The 25807-nt window shown below is 37.5% G+C and overlaps 2 protein-coding genes and 1 pseudogene across 2 annotated transcripts; all 3 read right to left on the reverse strand.

The window, feature by feature from the left end:
- Positions 1-14860: 14860 nt before the first annotated feature.
- Positions 14861-16649, reverse strand: LOC149203621 (uncharacterized). Its single transcript, XM_089400213.1, has 3 exons — positions 16039-16649; positions 15835-15951; positions 14861-15744 (listed from the first exon to the last, which is right to left on the reverse strand). Exons 1-3 carry the CDS (start codon positions 16510-16512, stop codon positions 14899-14901), a joined length of 1437 nt encoding a protein of 478 aa, XP_089256339.1. The 5' UTR covers positions 16513-16649; the 3' UTR covers positions 14861-14898.
- Positions 16650-17405: 756 nt separating this feature from the next.
- Positions 17406-18440, reverse strand: LOC149203622 (presenilin-like protein At2g29900; annotated as a pseudogene).
- On the reverse strand, positions 18276-20207 carry LOC149203623 (uncharacterized). Its single transcript, XM_089400214.1, has 2 exons — positions 19501-20207; positions 18276-19362 (listed from the first exon to the last, which is right to left on the reverse strand). Exons 1-2 carry the CDS (start codon positions 19749-19751, stop codon positions 18522-18524), a joined length of 1092 nt encoding a protein of 363 aa, XP_089256340.1. The 5' UTR covers positions 19752-20207; the 3' UTR covers positions 18276-18521.
- Between the last annotated feature and the right edge of the window lie 5600 nt (positions 20208-25807).

Consider the following 25807-nt stretch of genomic DNA (forward strand, 5'->3'; position numbering starts at 1 on the left):
AGTTTGAAGATAGTTTTCTGAGGAAATGGGGAAATAGAACTAATCCTGTTCAGGCCCTCACTGAATATAATAATTTAAGAAGAGCTCCAGATGAGACTGTTCAAAACTTTTCTAAGAGGTTTAATAAAATTTATAATTCCATTCCAGCTCACTTGAAACCTCCTGGAGCTTTGGCACAGTTAAGATATGCTGAGTCCTTTGATTCTGATTTCTCTCTCTTACTCAGAGAAAGAGAGTCTGCTACACTGGCTGACATGCAAAATGATGCTATCAAAGTGGAGGTGAATATACTTGCTGCTAAAAAGTCCAAGATGGCTAAGACTAAGATAAAGGAAGAGGAGAGGCCTTCTACCTCTGCTCAAGAAGATAAATTTGAAACCATGATGAAGACTATGGAGAAATTGATGGACCAATTAGCACTTGGAAATACTGCTGCTCCCCAAGCACAACAAGAACCTCGGTTCAGAAATCCTCAGTTTAGAAGGCCTCAAAATCAGCAAAGGCCAAGGGAAAATAGAAATCAGCAAGCTGATCCTCCTGTAAGACCTCCTTTTCAGCAAAATATGGTGGATGAAGAAGAAGAACCTGAGGAATCTATTCATTGTCTTGGTGAAGAAGATTCGGAGATCTTTCTAACAAAGGAGGAACATGATGAGTCCAGCCAACTAAAAGCCGAGGAGGAACCCTCAGATTTCTTAAAGGGTTATCAACATGCCATATTTGAAATCCAAAAGCAATACAACCTCAGAAACAGAGATGTCCCTATTACAGCAAATAAGGCTCAGCCCAAGAAGAATGTTTCAAAAGCAGTGGAAGACAAAAAAGAAAAGCCAAAACAAGCTGATGGAAAAGGTGATTCTCCTCTTGAGAAAAAGGATAATCAAACCCCTGCTCCTCCTAAGGAAATTGAAAGGTCTACTTCTGTGTTCAATATAGAAAATGAGATTGCTAAAATTAAAATATCAGTCCCATTTAATGAAATCTTGAAAGTAAACAAGTATAGAAGTAAGATTGTGGAAATGCTTAATTCTCCACCAGGAGGGGCTGATATTTTGAATTTGCAAGAGGATAATCCTATTATTTGTTTAGGTCCAAGACTTGAAGATGAGCAAAATGATGAGTTTCCTCCTTTTTATATAAGCATTAATATACATGAGATGACTCTTCATAATGCCATGTTGGATTCAGGGGCATCTCATAACCTTATGCCTAAAGTCATTATGGAAAGGTTAGGATTAGAAGTGACCAGGCCTTACAAGGACTTATTTTCTTTTGATTCAAAGAGGGTTCATTGTATTGGGTTGATAAAGGATGTGGTTGTGGCACTCACACAAATCCCAGCTAAAACCACTGTCATGGATATTGTTGTGGCAGATGTTCCACCTAAATTTGGAATATTACTCTCAAGGTCATGGGCAGCTAAGATTAAAGGTACCATGCAGATGGATTTGACTTATGCTACTATTCCAGTATTTGGGGAGCAAAGAAGGTTATACCGTGAGACAAGGATGGCATATATGGTGAGCAGCAAGGACAAACCACAGAATTTTCCCATTTATTCTTGTGATACAGGCCTTGGATCAGCTATTCTATTTAATGAATCAGTGGGAAAAGAATCAAAGGAAGAAAAGGCAGAAAATCAGTGTGAAGAGTTGCAGCAAAGTGATGAAGAAGATGCTTCTGGTTGCTGGTCTTTGTACTTTGATGGAGCAGCAGGGAAAGATGGTGCAGGAGCTGGAATTTGGATCATGAGTCCAGCTGAGGAAAGTAAGTTTTTGTCATATAAACTTAATTTTGATTGTACAAATAACATGGCGGAATATGAGTCCCTGGTTTTAGGCTTAGAAAATTTGATTGAGTTTAAGGCAAAGAACATTGTTGTTTATGGAGATTCTGAGCTAGTCATAAAGCAAGTTCAAGGTGCTTATCAAACAAAAGATGCAAGGATGAGAGCTTATAGAAACTTGGTATTGGAATTGTTGGAGAAATTTCAGTCATATACTTTCAATATCAAAACCAGAGATCAGAATTCTATGGCAGATTCTCTTGCTGTAGCAGCTAGTCTTTTTGTCATCCCCAAACATGCTTCTGATGGCTATGAAGTGAAAGTCCGCCATAGGCCAGTTATCCCAGATAATATCCTAAATTGGCAAGTCTTTGAAGATGATCAGCAGGTGAAAAGTTTCCTAGAGTTGAAAGGAGAATTTGAACATAGTCAAATTGATCAGCAAAACATGTTAGTGGAAACAAAAGAAAAGTCTGAAGTGTTACAGCTGCAAAACAATCTGATTCCTAAAGGTCTTATTCCACTTGAGAAACTTTTTGATCAGAATGATGTGTTTAAAGCACCAAGGTTGCAAGCAGATGAAGAGGAAGTAGAGAGTTGTAATTTAGGTGATTCAGTAGCGCCTAAATTGGTCAAAATTTCAAAATTTTTATCAGCTGATCTAAAAGTTAAATATATTGAGTTAATGCAAAAGTTCATTGATGTTTTTGCATGGAACTATGCTGATCTGAAGCAATATGATTCCTCAATTATACAGCATACAATCCCAATCAAGCCAAATGAGAAACCTTTTAAGCAAAAATTAAGAAGAATTAATCCTCTGCTAATGCCATTGATTGAAAAAGAAGTGAAGAAGCTTTTTGATGCAAAGATTATTGTTCCTATCAGATTTTCAAATTGGCTTGCTAACTTGGTACCAGTTAGGAAAAAGAATGGAGAGATAAGGATTTGCATAGACTTCAGGAATTTGAACAAGGCCTCACTAAAAGACAATTATCCTCTTCCTAAAATGGATCTTATTTTGCAGAATATTGTTGGCTCTCAAAGAATGTCAATGTTAGATGGTTTCTCAGGATACAATCAGATCCTTGTTCATCCAGAGGATCAGGAGAAGACAGCCTTCACTACACCATGGGGCACATTTATGTATGCAAAGATGCCTTTTGGCCTCATGAATGCAGGGGCGACTTTCCAGAGGGCTATGGACATTGCTTTTGCAGAGGAAAAAGATAAATCAGTGGTGGTATATCTTGATGATATCACAGTCTTTTCAAAGAGAGAGGAGGATCATTTAAAGCATCTTGAAAAGATACTATTGAAGTGTAGGAGGTTTGGTATTTCTTTAAACCCAACCAAAAGTATCTTTGCTTTGACTTCTGGTAAATTGCTTGGGCATATCATTTCTGAAGAAGGAATTAGGATTGATCCTAATAGAGTCAGTGCTATTTCAAAGTTGGATTTGCCAAGGAGCAAGAAAGAGGTTCAATCTTTTCTTGGTAAAGTTAATTTTGTTAGAAGGTTCATCCCCAACTTTGCTGAAGTGGTTAAACACATCACAAAAATGCTAAAGAAAGGAGCAGACTTCAAGTGGACAGCTGAGGCAAGGAAGTCATTTGAAGAAATTAAGAAAGCACTCACTCAAGCACCAGTCCTTATCAGCCCTGATTTCACCAAGGAATTTCTAATCTTCACATATGCTTCTGAGGATACAATTGCTGGAGTCCTATTGCAAAAAGGAAATCAAGGTACTGAACAGCCTATTTCATTCTTTAGTAAGACATTGGCTAATGCTGAATTAAAGTATAACATTTTAGAGAAGCAGGCATATGCATTGGTAAAGGCAATCAAGGATTTTAGAATCTATGTGTTACATTCTCATATTGTTGCATATGTGCCAAGTGCTGTTATTAAAGACATTCTTACACAAGCAGACCCGGATGGAAAAAGAGGAAAATGGATAGCCAAATTGTTAGAATATGATATTGAAATTAGGCCAACTAAATTGGTGAAGGGTCAAGGGTTGGCAGAGTTGTTAACTCACTCAAATCTAGACAGCAGTGACATCAATTTCAATGCAGAAATATCAGAAATTTTTGAAGAAGAGGAAGAGTTGGTTCAGATCAATGAAAAATTTCTGATATCTGAATGGTATAAGGATGTGTCATTTGTTTTACAGCACAACAGAGCTCCTGATAACCTTTCCAAGTCTAAAGCTCGGTTCACCAAGCTGAAATCCCTTAGATATTTTGTTTATGAGCAGAATTTATTTTGGAAGGATGCTGGAGGAATTCTATTGAGTTGTCTGATTGAAGAAGAGGCTGATAGGGTGATTGATGAATTTCATAAGGGAGATTGTGGAGGCCACCATTATTGGAAGGCTACTGCAAATAAAATATTGAGAGCTGGGTATTTTTGGCCCACTATGTTCAAGGACATTTACAAAAAAATAGCAGCCTGCCATGAATGTCAGATGTTTGAAGGTAAAAGGAAGCTTATGCCTATGCCATTAGTTCCTATTTATGTAGAAGCACCCTTTCAACAGTGGGGGCTAGATTTTATAGGTGAGATACATCCCTCTTCATCAGGACAACATCGGTGGATACTCACAGCCACTGATTATTTTACAAAGTGGATAGAGGCGGTACCAACTAGGCAAGCTAATGATGCAGTAATTATTTCCTTTTTAGAGAACAACATCTTATCAAGGTTTGGATGTCCACTCAAGCTTATCACAGACAATGCTCAGGCTTTTAAGTCTAAGAGAATGATAAATTTTTGCCATCAATACCATATTTCCCTTGGTCACTCCACAGCTTATTATCCACAGGGTAATGGTCTAGCTGAAAGTTCAAACAAAAGTCTTGTGAGGATTATCAAAAAACTGCTGCAAGAAAACAAAAAGACTTGGCACTTAAAGCTGAAGTATGCCTTGTGGGCTGATCGCATCTGCACTAAAAGGTCTATTGGAACCTCACCTTATGAGCTTGTGTATGGAGCAGAGGCTATTTTTCCAACATCTCTTGGGGTACCAGTTATGAAGCTAATTCAAGGACTAGAGGAGGAGCCTAATGCCATACAGCGGAGGATTAATCAATTGATAGCATTACAAGAGAAAAGGAATGAAGTGGTTGAAGATCATCAACAAAATCAGAATAGGGTCAAGAGGGCTTTTGACAAGAAGATTAAAGATGTTACATTTCAGATTGATGACAAGGTTTTGAAGTGGGAAGCCAGGATTGAAGAAAAAGGTAAACATGGCAAATTTGAGAATTTATGGAAGGGGCCATATTTGATTTCTGCTTTCCATGGAAACAACACTTATATTCTGCAAGAAGTTGATGGATCACCGTATGCTGGAGGACCTGTTAATGGCAGGTTCTTAAAGCATTATTATCAGTGAAAATCTGCCAAGTAGTCCATGATCATTGTAAATAACCGTTTTCTGAATGTTTCATGTTAGAAATAAATGACAAGCTGAACAAGAAAATTTTAGCATGAGGAGAAGGCCCACAAGGTTTGAAAGGGATGCTTGTCAGTCATATGTGAGTACAATAAAATGGATAAAGGCACTGGTACTACGCGTTCTTAGTGTACTACAGGAGCACACTATCCCAAGTGGAGCCACTGTTATCACTTAGAACCATAGTTCATGTATGTAATGTTGTCCACAAGTTTCATATAAAAGTCTTCAGTTTTGTGAATAGGTTTATATGTGTGTGTGTCATTTTGAAATTTGAATTTCAAAAGGTATTGATGTAAGTTCGTGTAAAAAAAAAAAATCGTTAGATACCCTCCATCATTGTCAGTTAAGGCATGTCATGTCATTAGTACTTTGCGCAGTTTCGTAGCGCAGTCTGTTTGGTCAATTTAGCTGCGCAATGATGTTTCCGTCTTTTCGCAGCGTACTGTTTATCAGCCATTTCGTAGCGCGTTTTGTTAAGTTTGAACTGTCCGCGCTACGAAATCGGGGTTTCGGGTTTTTGTAGCGCTTTTTCTTGCAATGTCAAATCTGGGAGGGGTGAGTCATAGGTCCGTTCATGTTTGTCAGTTGATGTCCTCTCCAGGTCATGATAAATCATCATTCCGCCATAAGGTCCAGAATCACGCATATGAATATCATCTTAAGGGATTTTATGAGGTATGGTTGTGTCATAATGTGTTTTGCATAATGTGTAAACATGTTTGCTGTATGAGAAGCCCGAGTTCTCATTTAAAGGGATCATTGCAAGCGAGCCTGCACTCCAAAGTCGAGATTGTTTTCGAGCTGTAGCTGCCATTAGTCCCCTGTGTGAAGATATTCGAAGCAAGATGGAAAAGAGGGAACATCGATCCGGGAAGTGCCTAAGGACAGAGCCAGAGGGGCTTGATGTTACACTCAGGGATGAAGGTGTGGCAAGAGCTTTTCGGAATGCTGGTTGCTGGAGGTTCTGCGAGAAGTTGAAGGGAGGACATGCAGAGGTAACGAAGGCTTTCGCATTAAATTTTACTGGATTGAATTCAAAGGTGTCAATGTTAGAATTTCCTGTGTCTCCTGAAGCCATTTCCATTGTCACTGAAATTCCGAGGGGAGGTCAAGAATGGTTCAAAAACTTTAAATTCGACATGAGTCCCTGTAAAGAATTTTTGAAGGAACCGTATGTTAATGAGGACCTCACCAAAGCGGTGCCAAGGAGTTACATAAAAGAACATTATGCTATGCTCCTCACATGCATCCAGAAATACCTAACATGCGAGGGAAGGTACAATAAAGTTTACTCCTACCACTTCAAACTTTTGTTGCATTTCACAGGTAAGGCTTCAATAGATATACCTTTCTATTTGTTCAGAAGCATTAGTAAAATGTGTGATAAAATCCAGTTAAAGAAAGATGGTTGTGAAACATCCTTGTTTCATCATGGTTTAGTAAAGTTACTGGTGTTGGATGGTTTACAAAAGATTGGCAGAGATTGGGATTCATTTGTTTTTATGGCCGGCTTTCCAAGCAAAACAGGCCTCACTCCATTGCCTGTGAGGGAAAGGGAAGAAAGGAGTGAAGAACCTACTCTGGCTGATCTCAGAAAATAGGTGACAGATCAAAAGAAGCCTAAAACCAAGTTAAGGAAATCAGAGAAGTCTGTGGCAGCAAAGGAAACACCTAAATCATCAGCAAAGGAGACACCTCAGTCATCAAAGCAGAAGATCCAGAAAAAGAAGGATGAAGCAAAACCTAGTGAAGTTGAAAAGATTTCAAGGGTGAAAACCAGAGGTCAACTAAACAAGGAGAAGGGTAAGTCAATTACTGTGGAAGAAAGCCCTATTTCAAAAGGCAGTTTAAATGACTTACTTGAAGCTATTGAACTTGAGCAAGATCAGCCAATACAAATTGAACCAATAGAGTTTGAGCAAGATCACCCAGTGCAGCCAATGCATATTGACCTCACTCAATCTTCACCCGAAAGTTCTAAAAAACCAAGAGCTTCAAAAAGGTTGAAATTTGAGGAGCCTAGTAAAGAATATGCTTTCAAGCCACGTAGGCCAGTCACAAGAAGACAAATGAAAGAAATGGAGAAAGCGCAAAAAGAGAAGGCACCTTTAGAAGTGCCTAGTACAGATGTACTTGAGGTTTTGACCAGAACAGTTCATGCAGCCAGAAGTAAAAACAAGGGTAATAGGGTCATCATCAGCCAAGGTGGAAATGTCATTGCTATCAAGCAACAAGCAGGAACAACACAAGAAGAAGTGCCTCAGATTAAAAATGTTTCTAAGGAAAGAGCAGTGAGATATGCAAATTATAAAAAGGCTGTGATAAAAGGCAGAACAAGTCTAATGAGCCAAACTGACTCAGTGTCTGATGCATATGTGTGGACGGTGCTAGCTCTGAAGCAGGCAAAAATCATGAAACAGATGAATACAAGCTTAAGAGCAGAAAACAAGGCTTTGAAGGAAGAAGTTAGCAGTTTGAAGAAGAAGCTAGGTAAACTAGCTGATTAATCCAAGGGGAAATTTGCTTTTCAAGTTTTGATAAATTTTGGTTGTCATCATTTTGAAACTTTTGGATCCCTTACACCTGTACAAAGTAGCTGAAGAAATCACGGAGTTAAATCATCAGTGCTTTAAGATTCATATGTTTTGTTTTGATTACCTACAGCAGTTTCGTAGCGCGCTACGAAACTGCTGTAGATGACTGTTTATGCGAAAAAATGAAATTGATGCTGAGGTCAGCAAATCTTGAAAATGATGACTCAAGGCCAGCATGGAGATTATACAAAGCTATCCAGATATTCAGAAGGTGACAGGTGTAAGTATTGAAGAAAAAGATGAAATTTTTGTTAAAGTCTTCCTAAAGTTACTTTATAGCCGAATTTTTAGGGTTCTGGTAGGGTTACCGAAATTTTGAGTGGTACACCTGTTCAGCTCACAAAGTGTCCAGATCATAAGGCATATTGGATTATGCGTGGTTATTAAATGAATTAAATGGCTTGGAGCATAGTCTTTTAGTGCATAAAGACTAATGGGAGGCAGAGACCGTGAAAATAGGGCACAGATCTTCATCAACTGATGAATCATCCACACAACAAGTATCCGAAGCTGCTCGTTCAGTGAATGTTTCTCCAGCATGTATTGGCTATTACTGAAACGGTACAGGTGTCAAAGTTCAAGAAAGCATCAATGCACACGAGGAGATAGACTTAAAGTTTAAATGGGAATGGGACTCTATGTTTTCACAGCGCAATACCTTTGTAATTAATTAGTTTGTTTAGATATGGATAAGGCAATTAATGATAGGATTTCGAGCTCCCTTCATGCTTGTTGAGGAGTCTCAAGTAGTTGTATTTTTGTTTTCCTATATATAGAAATCTCTGATGTAAAAAAGGTTGGAGATTTTATACAAAAACAGATTTTATTTGGGCCAATGTAAAGACTTATTACAGTAATAGTAAAACAGTGGTTTTTTCTTCTCAAGATTCTCAATGGATTATATTGTTCAAATATGATGGTGGTTTATTTTCTTAATGTTCTTTTACAACCTTGTTACAACATAATCACTCAGAATTCATATCTTATGCTTTGACTTCCTGTATGTTTGGCAAGCTGTGGTTTTTGTGAAGTATGTTTGAACATCTAATGCAAAGAGCCTTGACTTCCATGAAATGACTGTGCTTTTGTTTACTAAATGTGTGAGACTCCATAGCCCAATGAAGACTTACTTGATATGTGTCCAACCAACTTTGTTTTTATAAATTTATGAAGAGTTAGCCATCTGTTGTTGTGATTGATTTTTATCAAAAGTCTGTGAGAGAGCCCTCTCTGACCAAGGAGGCTAATCTTTGGTCTAAAGTCTGGTTGAAAGAGTTACATGAAATCTTGCTTGGCTGCAGCCCTTAGTACTGATTTTGTGATAACATTCTCCATGTTGAATGATGGAGGTGGAGGTGGAGGAGGACATGTAGGTGTGTGAGGTGGAGGTGGAGGTGGAGGTGGAGAGGATGGATGAGGTATCCCTATGACACCTTGGCTCACAGTCTACAGTGCACCTCGCGGTGTCTTCAGATTACTACTCTTGTTGTCACTATCAAACGATCCTAATAGTGGACTATAATAGCCACCCAAATCTAAGTTTGTTTTGAATTATCTTCCACTTCACGTAGCCCCAAACATCAATTTAAAGGCATAACGCGATTTTTGCACAACAACATTTTAATCCAGGTCTTTAAGGATTTCAGGTACTTACCTCTTGGCCCCTTGAAAATCCTGCGCTCTACTTCGCTATAGCTGGTGGATGTATCGATCACAAACTCAGTAATGAACCCTCCCATAATACTATCGATCCAATAATTGATATCCCCCGTGGTTTTGTTTTCTAAAGCTTCCAGGCACTTCACTAGTTCTGGGGTCCACATAATACAGTCGTCAAGCTTCCACTTACCCTGATTATCTTCCAATTTGGACAACCACTGGTGAAATTCACATGGAAAAGAGCAGAAGAATATCTCATATTCGTCTGTGAATAGGTATCTATTCAACCACTCTTCCTTTGACATGCGTGAATTCTTGTTTTCCTGGTCTGCAAACATGTGTAGTTTCCGATATATTCACTTTTCTATCTATTTCTTAGTGGGAAACCACTTATCACACATCCCTTAGATAGATCCTGGTCCTGAAAATAGAACCATTTGTTGGCTTGAGGGGTCCTGACCCAGGTTCAAAGTTAGTTGTGTCAACCAAAAAAACCCTAAATTGCTAGTCCTTTCAGCAACAACCTGCATAGCGCATGATGTAGCCTCACCTGAAGCAGTATTGGGGGATGACATAACTAGGTTTCTACGTCTAGAGTTATGTGTGACAAACTTCTATGGTTCCTAGGGCTTCTTTTGGTCTTCGCAGCCCCTAATCCTTGAAAGACAGATAATGGCAGTAACTCACGAAAACGGAATCTAAACCTTCGCAGAGGGTTTGAACTATTCATAACATTAGTTAATTAATATGATGTACTACTTTTGTACATCAATTAAGCATTCATTCATATAAATTCAAATACAAAGCAAAAATATTAATAACTTGTAGAATTAAATACAGATGCAAAGATACACAAGTAGAGCTTCAAAACAATGTTTTATTGATATAATATTTCAGTTACAAACTCTTCTTCCCTGCGCACTTAGCTACAGGGGTCCACGCACTCAGCCTGTGGACTTACCAAGCTCTCCACTTACTTAGCTGTAGGAGCCTTCCCCTTCGCCTAAGTACAAGAAATAGAATTTTCTGCCTTACCTTACTTGCCCATACGATGATATTATATTCTTCAATTCTCTCCTAGACTCGTTATGAATCTTCTATATATAGCCTTCGCTTCTACAATACCATGGTCCGCGAACCATGGATGGCTCTCAAAACTCCCTATATTCTAACAAACTAATGGACTAAAGCCCCTTTTAATTCCTATGACCTTCATGCTACGCTCCCTCAAAACGCAAAGACTTTACAAGTACATGAAAATTTATTACAAAACTTAATCCGGACTTAAACGGGAACGCAACAAATTACAGAGATAACCATACACATAGATATGCAACAGAAATAATACTTCATTTCATTAATGTAAAATACTGAAATATGCTTACAAATAGTAATGGAAGTAAACCAGCTAGGGCGGTAGCTTATCTCTAAGAAGAGATGTGGTGGCTACATGCCTCTGAATTGTCTTACAATGAGGCTCAAAGGTCTATTTATTATTGAGAAACAATGGAAAACCATTAACATTCCAAAACTTAACCCTAGAAGATGAAATGCCAAACTGTGGGCCCCATTTGGGTAAATTCGTACATCAACTTCCCGGGGTCGTAACTTTGGCATACGATCTCCGTTTGACGCGTACAATAGCTCGTTAGAAAGATCTATCCGAGCACTACCACTTTGGGAGGCAACATCAATCCATGGATCCATGTTGCCCCAGATTTCCCAAAAAACGTCTTTATGGCCTCAAAACGGCTCCGGAAGTTCAAGACCCGAAAACTACTAAAAATAGTAAGTTGTGCTACAATTAAGGAAACTGAAAATGTTGATAGAAACAATGGTGGGGGTTTAGGTGGACTTGGCAGGTGGCCACCAAGATCCACCTGGATCATTCCTCCCCCCTTAGGAAGCAATGGTCCCCATTGCATTGAGTTCCTCCATGAGATGAGGAAACTTTTGCTGAACTGAGTTTTCCAAAGTTGACTAATACAGATAATGAGCTCATGAGCCTAACCGAGTACCAAGAAGATTAATCAAGATTTCCCAAGAAAAATCAGAGTTTGCAGAAATCAAAGGTCTTATCACAGGGAAGGCATTCATGGAGGCCTTAGATTTTGATTTATTTATCTGTTATGAGGTCATGCACCTATTTTTAATCAAGCTAACCTTTCAAAAATACACAGATGTGGATGAAAGCTACAGGAAATTGATTAATTGTTCAATCCCAAGTGAATATAGGTGGGAGAAATTGTGCAAATTACACGAGTAATTCATAATTGGACAACAAGGCAAAACAATGTAGCATATTTTGAGGCCCAGTCACCAACAATATTCCTCAAAAACAGGGCCAACGTTTAGCAGTTTGAAGATTCCTATTATTTTGTTCTAAATTTGAAATTAGTTTAGACATTAATAAGATTCCATCTTGATCTTTCGAATCAAAATATTTTGTAAATATTTTTGTATAAATACTTCAGAAGTATTAGAGTTGGGATTAGTTTTGAAGAAAGGACTTATGTTGTAAAGAAGCTCACAGAGATATCATTGATCATATTCCAGTAATACATCTCAAGCATTACACGATTCTTGTGTCAAGTTCATTGGTGAAGTGCATCTTTCTCTGTTAGATGTTTTCATCATTTTTTCATATATGTTTCTAAAATCTAAATTATTCTAAATTATATGTTTCTAAAATCTAAATTATATGTTCCATGGCTTTTAGGTATATAGTGTTGCATTTTCTAAGTCTATCCATTAGAAAATTAATCTGTATTTCGCTGGTTTATTTCTTCTACTTGTCTAAATTCGAACAAGTTATTTAGTACATTTAAATAATGAAATAAGCACAATACAGTCACACCATCTACAGATCAACAACTGAAAGAAAACAAGCACACAAGTGACACCGTTATTTTTGGACAAATATCCCCGAAAAACCCAATGCGGGAAAACAGATGCAACTATTCTGAGGGTTATATTATTATGCATTCTTTCTGAGTACAACTACGTGCTTAACCAACTCATCCGACAGAGAAAAATACACAAAAGCAATACCTCTATATCCGAAAATAGGTATTCAGAAACCTTTTCCCACGAAACCCTCTCTGGCACAACTAAAGCTCAACGCTGGCCCTCTATTCATGCAAATCATATTAACTCTTAGTTTTGTGGCTCTAAGCCAAAGTTTTGGATATCATGTGTCATTCTCTATATCATTATCATTAACACCAGGTAGATCTAATTGTACTAATTTTCCTCGGTAATTAAATCTTGAGCCTTACACAAAAAACAGACAAAAAAATTGGTGTACAGTTGGAAATGGAAATATTTTCCCTCTTTTGTTATTCATCTATATAATGAGCCTTATTGATCTAGTTGAAACCCACTTAAACTTGAAACATTGTAATGAAAGTGTTTAAATCATTTTCAAAAAAATGTTTGTCATGTTCTAAATATTTTTGTAAATGTTTAGTAAATGAGTAAATCCATTGAGAGACAAGTCTAGATATGGTCCTCCGATTCTAAGACCAAAATTTGCAAGCTTTTACCTTATTGTATTACCCTTGTGTCGGACATTAGTAAAAATGGGAGCTTGAACAAGTGATAAAAGGGAGGAAACTTTCACAATTGTGGTTGTCATATGTCAACTAATTTGGGAGACTTTGGAATGATTAACGCCACATTGAATTTTCCAACATATAGAGATGATAAGTTGAGAGTCTCCTTCAATTGTAATCTTATGATACCTATTGCAAATGAAAATAAAATACCTTGTTGCAACAGCCATAACTTAGTTGTTGTTGGTATCATGTCTTATTACTCCTAAATAAATATGAATTATTTGTCCCACAAATTGAAAACTTATCCATTACTTGCTGGATAGGAATTTCCTTTTGAGGCTCCATCAAAATTTATTTTGATGAAATCCACGGAAGGGGGGATTCAAGCCATAGGACTAGACAGGGAAGCAAGAGGATTAGAGACAGCAAGGGTGGAAGAGTTGGGAGAAAATTGCAGAGAAACCATGATGGATCATTCCTAAGGAATAAATTCTCAATCACGAGTGGAACAAGTGATCATATGGATGTTTTATTTTAGCTTGCTGAGGATGGCATGCAAGGTGGAGTCAGTAAATAAGACAATATTTTTGAATGTGTTGGTTCCTTTCTTTCCATATATCCCATAAGATGAATCTAGGGAGTAACTACCAAGATCTATTTAGGATATAATTTTGGAAAGGATGCCACGTACAATTTTCAAAATTTGTAATAATGTTGTCCAAAAGTATGGAAGGCTTCCTGAAGATGGTAGCTAGATGATCCCAGATGGTGGAAGAAAAGTTGTATTTATTGAAGAGATTATTGACATCCTCATCATTAGGAGTCAAGCTCAACAACAAGGGATAATGGGTCGCCTACTAGCCAATGGTATGGGTAAAGGCTTGGTCCCACGTTGGAGAGTCATTGACAGTCTATGGATGATTTGGTGGTCGTTCAAGGGTGTCGTGGATGTTCCAGTTGTGTATGTTCATCTCAATGAACTAGTTAGTCATCTCTTATGTGGCTTCCAGTACTCTTGCATTCTTAACTATCAATTTCGGGGCTCTAAGCCAAATTTTTGGATATCGTGTGTCATTTTGTAAATAATTTTGGACAATGTAATAGATGAAACTTTAGAAAATTCAACAAAAGAAATCCTAAAAGACCTAGTCTTGCTCAAGATCAAAAGGGGAAACATTCACCTAGTTTTACTCAAGATCAAAAGGGGAAAGATTTACCTAGTCTTACTCATGATCAAATGGGGAAAGCTTTACCTAGTCTTACTCAAGATCAAATGGGGAAAGCTTTATCAAAGGTGAGGTGCTTCAGCAACAAATGCCAATATTGATAAAGTTGGTGTGAAGCCACTACTGAAAAATTCAAATGAAGAATTCAAAAAGGATATTTTCTGTCAAATTTGTTAAGAGAGATATTTTTGTTTTTTGGACCATAGCTAAAAGATCGTAGATTTTGAATTACACTATTAAAAAAAATTATAATAGTAACAATAGTACTGTAAAATAAATTAAAAATAAGTATATTTTTGCAAACAAATTGCAAAAAAAAATATGAAAAAAAATAACACTGATTCGCAACACTATAATTATGCATTTTTCCCATTCACAACACTATAATTCTGCATTTTTTTCTCAGTAACAAGAACTCCCACAATATCCCTTGTGTAAACAATACATCTATGATATCACAATTCTAACTGAAGCGACTGCTATAATTCTATCCACCATGTCAAATATGTAGTTCCCAATCTCAAATAGTCTAGTACCACCGTACCAATAGGATCAGTTATTAACTACTGATTCATAACTAAAACTATGGAATGAAACTATAGTAATAAGCAACTTATAAATCAGTCTTAATAAACCCATATCGTGACAGCTCCCTCTCAGCCGTAGCTGGATCTTGAACTTGAAGGGGAGCCTGAGGAACAGGAGTCCCTAAAGGAGCCTGAGGAATATAATCCCTTCGACCTCCATATCGTAACAGCTCCCTCTCAGGTATAGCAGGAGCAACACCATATCCAGTTAAAGGAGCCCGAGAAGCAGGGGCTCCTAAACCAGGTCGACGTAAATCCCTTTGCAGGAGAGGGTCCGCATAGTAGCTTTCAGTTGGCACATCACCTATCGGCTTTCGATAATCCGCCTCCAACCTTTGACGATTTAAAGATCCAATGCTTGGATCAACGCGGCTCTGATAATCTAACTCAGGCTGCAACCTTTGACGATTTAAAGATCCAATTCTTGGATCAACCTGGCTCTGATAATCTAACTCAGGTTGCTTTGGTAATAGGCTACCATATGGATCTTGAGCACGTAGACTCGCATAGGGATCTTGAGCTTGAAGAGGAGCCTGAGGAATATAATCCCTTCCTCCTCCATATCGTAACAGCTCAACATATCCAGTTAAAGGAGCCTGAGGAACATAATCAGTACGTGCTGCACGTCTGGCTTCCTCCTGATAGCGTAGCATATCTTCTCTCACCAATTCTTCTCGGCGCAATTCTTCTCGACGCAGTTCCTCTCTTAGGAGTTCCTCCCGACGCAGTTCCTCCCTCATCATCTCCTCCCTGAATTGAAGCTCCCTAGAAAGCTGAAGGTCAACTTGAACTCTAGGTTCAAGAGGGGGAGCCTCCACAGGAATGCGGGGAATTTCAGGGCGAGAATTAAAGAGCTCCGTAAGCTTTTTCACCTGTAAAACAAATAATTGTCCTAATTAAAGAAGCCATCAAATAAATATGTCGAGCAGTTTCATTACAAATAATTAATAGATAGATGATACCTGTTGAGGATTGAGTTCAAACCGAAACTTGTTCTTCCCATCATAGTTATCTTTGATTGCTTTCTTGAATATGTCTTCAGAAAGCGGCGAGCAATCCCTTTGAATACGAAACCGCACCTGCACAAACATTCTTCATTTAGAAAATGCTCATCTCAACAGAAAACTGATGTATACGAAAGATGCAAAGACACAGTGAAAGGTTACCTGTGCGGGGAATGGCCTTTTAGAACTCCGGAAAGCATCTGGTTCCAGATTCATTCCTCCAACAGACGCTGCCTTGTAGATACCATACATGAGTCTAAGGTCAAAATCATACAAGAAGAGCTTCATTCCGGGCTTCACCTTTTCTACAAGCTCCTTTTTGGCTAGTGGAAAGCCAAACACTCTGTATCGGAAACACTCCTGCCTAGTTTCAGAATTACACATAAAAATCAAGCCGGCAAACCTGTCTTTGCCACTGCCATCTTCATTGTTTGCTTCCTGGCCTTGTTTTTTCTTCTTATTTTGATCAACCTTTGACAGAGGAGCTTCTGCTGAACCCTTGGGTTCGTTCTCCTTTACAGCCGTCTCTTTCTTAACAGTCTTATCAGCAACATTAGTTGGTGCTGCCTCCTTTTCAGGTCCCCCAGATAGTCGCTGACCGTCGCCTGATCTCTTCTTGTTCATTCCTTTGGCCATCTTCTTTACGAGCTTTGCACAGAGATAAACCACAGAAGTTCGAAGCACAGAGATAAACCACAGAAAAACTGGGCACTTTCCAAGATATTCAATTTATCTTTGATCTTCGTTCTGCTCCTTGACTTCTTCTTTTACCTCAGATTAGATGAACATAGACAGAAGGTCCGATTTCGAGTTAAGGAGAGGTCGAATGTCTTTCTTATATATTTGACAAATGGGTGCCAATGAGGGCTGGGCCCACTTGACTACTGGAGGGCCGAGCCGACTTGGACAACTTGCGGAGGGAAAAAACAATCTTCAAAATTTAAATTTTTCCTTTTGCCAACGTCACGAAGAACATGCCTTGTATTTTTATTTATTTTTGTCAAATATAAATAACATAATTTCTTTTTTGAGCGGAATAATATGCGTTAATAAATATATAAATGACGAGAATATATATTTTAATAACTAGCAATTGTCCCAAAAGGTACAAAGAGAGGCCGATAAGATTATTAAATTGGAATTGTTGAATTTTTCTATAAGAGTTAATTGGTTTGTGGAAAACCTTGTTTTCTTGGACTAGATCATTGTGCAATTATCTTTCTAAACGCTCTTTGTCGTTTGATAAAATAATCAGAATATTGTTTTCAAATTTCCATAGATTTCCTCTTGCAGTAAATTTCAAATACAAAATCAAATTACAGAGTATATTGCTTTGCCGAAGGAAATGATAAGAATAGAATACAACATAATCAATGCTATTTGTGCTGAATTTATCAGTTTACAACAAAGAAAATTTGGCTTCCCTTGTCAGAGCTGAGTTGATTTGTGGCCTCACGATATCCAGCAGTCTATTTAAGGGTATTCAAGCTAAGTGCAACTTTGGGGATTGGAGTTATTCTGCTCTAATATCAAAAAAGAAAAAGGTGAGTCGTGATCTGAACCACGAAAGCTTCCATTACAAGACGAGTTAAGAAATAAAAAATTACACCCAAAGAAATTCAAACAGGGAAAGCAGGCAAAGCCTTCTGACAGAAGGCCAACAGAATCAATGTTACACCGAGGCCTGCTATTATGGCAAGGTAGCATGTGTAAACTGTCATGTAATCATACATAGCTGCCCTTCCAACCAATACGTTGTAGAATATGAAGTCACCCAATCCCAGTTTAATTGCACCAGATGCAGAAAGCCCAATCCCATCCCGTTGGTATGTATCTGTGTGTGTAGAATCTTCAATCCCATTTGGGTGCGGCCTCCCCTCACTATCACTATCAGTTTGGGTCAATAATCCTTGTAGTGTAGAAGGCAATGGCAAAGAACCCACTTGTTGATTCACATATGTGGAAGAAGGAGTCCTCACCTGGTGATTTACGAGGGGAACTGATTCCTCTTCTGCTGGTGTCTCTGTGTCTCCTTGAACACAACTCCCCTCCGCCTCTTCCTCCTCTGTGACAGCTATTTTGAAACCCTGAATAGAATCCTCATGAGGTAGCAATGCAAAAGCAGAGGCAGTGCTCTCATCGCATCCTGAATTCAAGGATTTCAATAATGCAGATCTCGAACCTGAACTTGTTGGTTTCTTCCAAATGTTTCCCATCTGTTGTTGCGGGAGGGCTTTTTCTAATCTTTGCACGGATGGAGGAAGGGAAGGGTTTATCAAAGCTTCTTCTTCTTCTTCATTTTCAGTAGCTAGAGGGCGACTGCGAGGAAGAAGCACATTTTCATTTTCACGCTCGGGGACAGCGATGTGGGGTTTTCTCGTAACAGGGCGAGCCTCATAAATCAAAGTAGGGATTTCCTCATCTCTTGAAATAGCGAGCTCTACCAAAATTTTGAGAGGGCCACCAGGGATGAGAACAGCAATAACATCATATACTGCCATTGCAACAAGCATCACCCACAAAGTCCACTCGGAGAGCATAGTAAACCAGAATGCAATAAGCATGCCTATGAGTACCAAGTAACCCTGGGTGAAAATTATGGGCACTTTGCACAGGGAAACAAAAAACACCCCACAACAGCAAAATTAAAAAGCACAACCCCAAAAGTAAAGCAGTGAATGGGTATAGAGAAAGCTTGCACCAGAAGCACGGCCACGCCCCCACCCATATAACCCAACACAACGAATGCTGCAAAACCCATGTAAAAACAAAGAAACTTCGTGCATTTGTAAATGAAAAGGCATACCAACAAGAACGTGACCACTGTGACAACAGCTACAAATACAAGGGTTAGTATGTCTACAGGAGTCAATTTTGGTTATTTCTGAATCCAGGTTATTAATTTTGCGTCCCTTACACTCCAATGAGGCTGACTGTGTTCCCGCCTGATCTACTGCCTTACCTGGGCCTCTCATTGCCTTAGCCTTTTCCTTTCCATTTTCTACAACATTCGGAAAACCACCTTCCCTTTCAATTAAATCAAAGGCGGACTTCTTTGCCCGGGTTTGGTTGTCTAATTCAATATTTTTAATACCGTCTTCGCTTTTAGAAATATTGAAGTCCTGTCCTGAAAGTTTCACTGTTCTTAGTTTCCTAATCGGCTCATCCAAGTCCTGAGGAAACCCCGGACCAGTTTCTGTATCAAAAGAAACTGTTAGCTGTTGTTCTTTGATGTGGTCGAAATTTTTGGAATTATTTTCTGGCTCCTTAATGCTGAGAGAATTGAACCTGTCAAAGGAGGCCCCAAAGTGCTTATGTTCCCCAAACATTTCCAGGCACAGATGGCATGACCACCATCTGTAATTAGGCCTAACTAAAGGTGGAAGCGGAGGCTTTTGCCCTTCTCTTAGACTGTCCTCGAGTAGGCTTTCAGACAATGGCCAACATTTCCTTATGTCCACACTTCTAACTTTTGCAACATATTCACTGTATATCCAAGAACCATGAACGCAATAATTAAAGGGCAAAGAAGATTCATTTTGAACTGTCAGCTGCTATCATTTTTATGAAACAATCAATGGTTAAAAGCAACAAAGAGAGAGTATAGGGCATGCGTTAACCTACCGTATGGAGAAACCTTCGCATAGGACGCTTCTGCCGTTAATTTTTCGATGGAGGTCTTGGGAAAAAATAGCTGGATTTCTGAAGGTCGCAAAACCATGATCAACTTTGTCAAGATTCCGACGGTGAATACGAATTTCAGATAAAGCGTTCTTGACTGCAGTTGCTGGCCAATTAGATTCTGTATCAATCTGTACATTTTGCAGGTTCAGAAATGGTCGACTGCCATTTGGAGGAATTTTGTCCCCACCCATAGATGGTTCAAGAACACTAGGTAATACTCCACTTCGATTGTACTCTCCGTACTCTCCTCCTGCTTTCTGCGTAACTGAAACCCTGTTCTTTAAAAGGCACCCGAACGACCCTACTTGTCATTAGCCTGCCCAACCATAACATATCAGCATTGACAGTTTGTGTGAATCTGGTATTTTAATGAAGTCCACGGTAGTCCCATTATCGGGCATTCAAGTGTCAGACGAATTCTGCAATGCCGTCAAAATATGATCCCAAAATTTCAATATCTGAGAGAATAAGAATACATCCTGCAAGATAAATCTATATCCCTGCCCTAAAATGGAGTATGAATGTTAAGCCTATGGAAGGTCAAGACATCCCGTTGTAAAACAAAAGTATCGGAATAAATTTATGGTGGAAACCCTGCAAGATCTGTTTACAGGAAAGGTTTTACTAGGGCGTGTTCAGGCAAGGTTTCACAACGGCAGTACTGAAAAAAAAAAAAAAAAAAAAGGTTTCACAAGCGCGATGAAGCCCGTGACCGTGGCCCAAAGCAGCACATAAAGGCGGAGAGAAGCTTTGCAGGAGGGGGTCGATCCGTATTTTCTGTGGCCCAAAGCAGCAGCACAATACAAACGCAGAAAAGAAAAGGAATCAAAAGAAAACAGATTAACATGAGTCGGTGAAAATAAGAGAAAAATGAAGAGCAGGATGGCTCACCAGGTAAGAATCGGAAGATTGTTCATCATATATGAGAGTGGCGAAGAAAATAAAGATGATAACCAGTTAAGGGGATGATAGTGACCAGGTTCAATGCATAGTAGGTGAAAAGAAGGCAACTCTACCGATATTTGGAAAAAGCAGTCAAAGTGCAGTGCATGCTTGCCAGATGCACGGGACTTCAAATCAATGGTTGAAAGTGTCTCACCTGATCGAACGAAGCAGAGTAAAAGTGTTGACAATTGTTGATACATAGGAAGGCCTATCGGCCTAAATATATAAATGACGAGAATATACATTATGAAGACCCATCATAGTTATAAAATTTTACAATAGATGTTTGTAAATGTTATTTATAAACTTCTAAAAGCTGATTATCTCTAGAAGTGTGGTGCTGCGAAAGTTTATATTTAAGTTATAATAATTAATTAAAATAGAATTGTATTGGTTTAACTATATATAGAAGCTATGCTAAATTAGATGGCATTTCAATAGATTTATGTCTGCAATTCTATTTTCATTTTTAGGGATATAGAAGAAAGGTCTAGAAGAAAGCTCTTTTAGGAGGTTTGTTGAAGCTTGCTTAGAAGAGGCACTGGTGGTTAAGGGGATAAGCACTTCATAATTTCTAAATCTTTTTATTTATCCAAAGTGAGAATGTGTACATTCTCCATAGGATGCAAATTCTCAAGAGTATATTTTTTCAAACTATATTATATGTTAAAATAATCCTTCGACATTTTGTATTTTTTTTTACATTACTTGGATTAGTTAGTTTTTCAGGTTTTTTCCCGTACAAAGAGTTATCTAGACATAACTACCTCCCCCTTTTTTTTTCATCTATATAAATTTCTTGTGATTGATCACTAAAATTCATTCATCCTTGTGGAGTTTATCCCGGGCTTGTCTAACAGTGGTATCAAAGCCACGACGGAGTTATAAACTCCACGATTGTTTGGCTAAGGAGATGTTGGTGCATTCATTGAAGAAGTTTGTAAGGGAATGCCGTAGAAGTGAAGGACGAACCAAAATTGAAGCCGTCCAATTTAAGACTGCTGGTGTACGCAGGAAAAGACTGGTGTGTTCACAGAAGAAGATTGTTTGTAGTCCAGACCCTTGACCCAGATACAAAGCCGACTATTACCACATATAAAGAATCGTTGTTGTATGCTAAGAGCGCCTGACAGCGTACCTGGCAGATCCGTTGTTGCAACAAAGGCCCGATCCTCATCTGAACAAAGTCTGTGATCGCATTAGAGACTCGACCTAACTGCTTGCAAGGATTCTCAAAGATTGGATTGTGATTTATCAGAAATCATTTGAATAGAGTAAGTTGCATAACTTGTTGTTGATGTTTGCTCTAGGATGGTTCAGTGCTTCAAAATTTTTAATATGTCTCTCATGATAAAAGTGAAAGAACTCTTCAATTTATTTCTCTGGCATAAATTTCATACAGTATAGAACAACAAACTAGCAGAACATATAATAGTGCAATTCGATGATTTGTTGTGTATCCCCGAAGATTATTTTTGGTATAAATGCTTGATGTTATTATCCCTCTCACAAAGTATTTAGAGACATTCCGGTTAGCAGCAAAGACTGTGAAATTGCCTTTCATAGATAAATAAAATTAAAGTTTTGTGCATTTAGAGGATAACAAAAGTTATTGAGCATTCTTTAGTATTAATACATTGCCATATATTATAGCAAACATGAATTCTTTGATTTCATTAGTTGGTGTTGTCCTTTCAAGAAACGAAAACTATCAAGAATGGTTCATAAAAGTAAAAAATACACTTTTTTTAATGGTCTATGGGCTGGAGTATGTGAAGGAAAAGAAGGGAATGCACCATATCAGCCTGATGAGGAGAAACAATTAGTGATCTAGAAAAGTAAGGACAAGAAGGCCTATGCCTTAATTTCCACTTCAGTTTCAGAAGAGGTAAGCAGCTATATTATTCAGAGTAAAACAATGTATGTTGCCATAATAAAATTAAAAGAACTTTATGATTCACACTCTAAATTGGAGATAATACAGTTATTGTTGAAGTTATTTAATACGGAAATGAAAGATAATGATCCATTAAAACTTGTTTCTGAAATTAAAGCCATCAATCGTGAAATTGAACTACTGGAGTTAAAGTTGATTTACAACTTATTGGCTTTATAAAAGCTCTTTAGCCTAGTTATTCACACTACTTGGAATCTTTCCAAGCTAGTGGGCAATTAAAAGATTTGGATTTTGACAAATTAGTAGGGAAAATCATAGAAAGAGAGAAGGCTTTTGGCAAGAAAGAAACATTACATAATACTAATACTGAAACACTATGTCTTGCTCAAAAAGACCAAAAACCTCAAGAAGAATCTGTCAGAAATTCTAAGGGTAATAGAGAATGAGGTAGGAAGAATTATAGAGGCAAGGGGGGTTGTTCTTCACATTCCTTAGTTCCAAAGGAATTTATTATCTCTTGTACAAATAATATAGCAAGGACATTCCATTCACGTATTTGATGGTAACGTAGAAATTTGAAGAGGAACTGAAAATAAACTGTAATGACTAGTGTGGAAGAAGATAAATTGTTGAATTTGAAAGGTATATCATTTGTTGCATTGAACACTAATTATCTGGCTCAACACAATGATAGTCTGTCATCATGTTTATTATGGCATGCATTCTTCGGTCATATTAATTATGAAAGTATTAGAATTATTAGACAACGGGGGATTAAAGGATTTCCAACAGTTCCAAGAAAATTGACCTGGTGTAATGCTTGTATATTGGGCAAGCATCACAAATAGTCTTTTCAGAATTCTACTTCTAGAGCTACAAGGAAATTAAGTCTCATGCACTCTGATTTATGTGTGTCTATGCCTGTACCAACTGTGAATGGAAACGAATACATACTAACTTTATTGATGATTATTCAAGGTTGTGTTGGGTTTATCTGCTTAAAGAAAAATCACAAGTTTTTCATGTGTTTAAAAAATTTAATCTCTTGATTACAAATGAAGCTCAAATTAATATTGGTACTATAAGAATTGATAACGAGGGAGAATATACTTCACATGTTTTTGAAAAATATTTGCAAGAGACTGGCATCAAACACCATACCAAAATACCATATAATCCACACCAAAACAGTGTTGCAGAATGAATGAACAAAACATTGCCTAATATGGTAAGGTCAATGATGTTTTTTAAGAATGTAAAATTGATGTTTTTGGAAGAAGCAGTGCTTTGTGTGGCATATATTAGAAATCGATGCCCTTCCTCTATCATCAACAACAAAACTCCATATGAAATGTGGTATAATTGTCTCACTGTTGTTCAACACTTCAGAATTTTCAGTTCTCAATGTTATTCTTTGATTCCTATAAAACAAAGAAACAAGTTGAATGAAAGAAGTAGACAATGTATATTTTTGGGATATTCCACTACTTCTAAGGCATACAGGTTGATTTATAAACTCCATAATTGTTTGGTTAAGGGGATGTTGGTGCATTCGTTGAAGAAGTACGTAAGGGATTGTCGTAGAAGTGAAGGATGAACCAAAAATGAAGTCTTCCAACTCAAGGCTGACGGTGAATTATGTATGTTACTCTGTAAGCATAAAAAGATTGATGTGTTCGCAGAAGAATATTTTCTGCATTCTAGATCATGGACCCAAATACGAAGCGGACTGCACAGAGAAAGAACCATTGTTGTATGTCAATAGTGCCTGACAACGTTCCTGGCAGAACTATTCTCACAAAAAAGGCTTGATCCTCATGTGAACAAAGCCTGTGGTTGCGTCAGAGACTCAACCTAACTGCGTGTAATGATTATGGCAGATTGGATTGTGATTTATCAGAAATTATTTGAATAGAGTAAGTCGCATAACTTGTTGATTTTTGTTTTAGGATGCTTCAATGCTTCAAAATTTTTAATATGTATACCATGATAAAAGTGAAATAAGTCTTCAATTGATTACTGTGGCGTAAATTTCATACAGTATAGAACAACAAACTAGCAAAACAATAATTGATATAGCAGTGCAATTCAGTGGTTTGTTGAATATCCTTGGAGATTAGTTTTGGTATACTGTGTTGACAGTGCGGTTTATTTATACAAATAATGGATTCGAATTTTGTTTCCTGTGTTTATGATGAAGATTAAAGGCTTGATGCTATTATCCCTCTCATAAAGTATTCAGAGACATTCTATTTCAATAACAAAGACTGTGAAATTACCTTTCATAGATAGATAAAATTAAAGTTTTGTGCATTTAGAGGATAAGGGAAGTTATTGAGCATTCTTTAGTACTGATAGGCTACCAAATGTGACAACAAACATGAATTCTTTGATTTCATTAGTTGGTTTTGGCCATGTGTTGTCCTTTCTGGAAAGGAAAATTATCAAGAACAGTTCAAAAAAGTTAAAAATACGCTTGTTTTTAATGATTTGTGGGATGGAGTATTTGAAGGAAAAGAAGGGAATGCACCAGATCAGCCTGATGAGGAGAAACAATTAGTGATCTGGCAAAGTAAAGATAAGAAGGCCTATGCCTTAATTTCCACTTCAGTTTCAGAAGAGGTAAGCAGATATATTGTTCAAAGTAGAATAATGTATGCTGCCATAACAAAATTAAAACAACTTTATGATTCACTCTGAATTGGAGATAATACAGTTATTGTTGAAGTTATTTAATTTGGAAATGAAAGGTAATGATCCTTTAAAACTTGCTTCTGAAATTAAAGCCATCAATCATGAAATTGAATCTACTAGAGTTAAAGTTGATTTAGAGCTTAATGCCTTTACAAAAGCTCTTTACCCTAGTTATTCACACTACTTGGAATCTCTCCAAGCTAACGGGCAATTAAAAGATTTGGATTTTGACAAATTATTAGGGAAATTTGCAGAATGAGAGAATGCTTTTGGCAAGAAAGAAACATTACATAATACTAATACTGAAACACTATATGTTTCTCAAAAATACCAAAAACCTCAAGAAGAATATGTTAGAAATTTTAATGGTAACAGAGGACAAGGTAGGACAAATTATAGAGGAATGGGGGTTGAAATATTCATGGAGATAAACAACGTAATAATAAACAAATAAAATTTTCTGATAAAACCACTGTAAAATGTTTTAGATGTGGTAAAATTGGACATACTGCTGCAAATTGTAGAATTCCCTAGGAGAAAATTAATGAAAGAATATAACAAATGCTTGAAACAAAAGATCAACTAATTCCATAAAAAAGACAGTTTTCTGATAATTCACATTATGTTGTTTCTCATTGTAATTTTCATATGGAAAATATATTTAGTACCTCTTTTTCTTCATAGCATGACAACTGGATTCTAAACACAGGT

The sequence above is a fragment of the Pinus tabuliformis genome, chromosome 2_1 (genome assembly GCF_031772625.1).
Source record: "Pinus tabuliformis cultivar Carrire ecotype Pingquan chromosome 2_1, CPIR1, whole genome shotgun sequence".
Lineage (NCBI taxonomy): Eukaryota > Viridiplantae > Streptophyta > Pinopsida > Pinales > Pinaceae > Pinus > Pinus tabuliformis.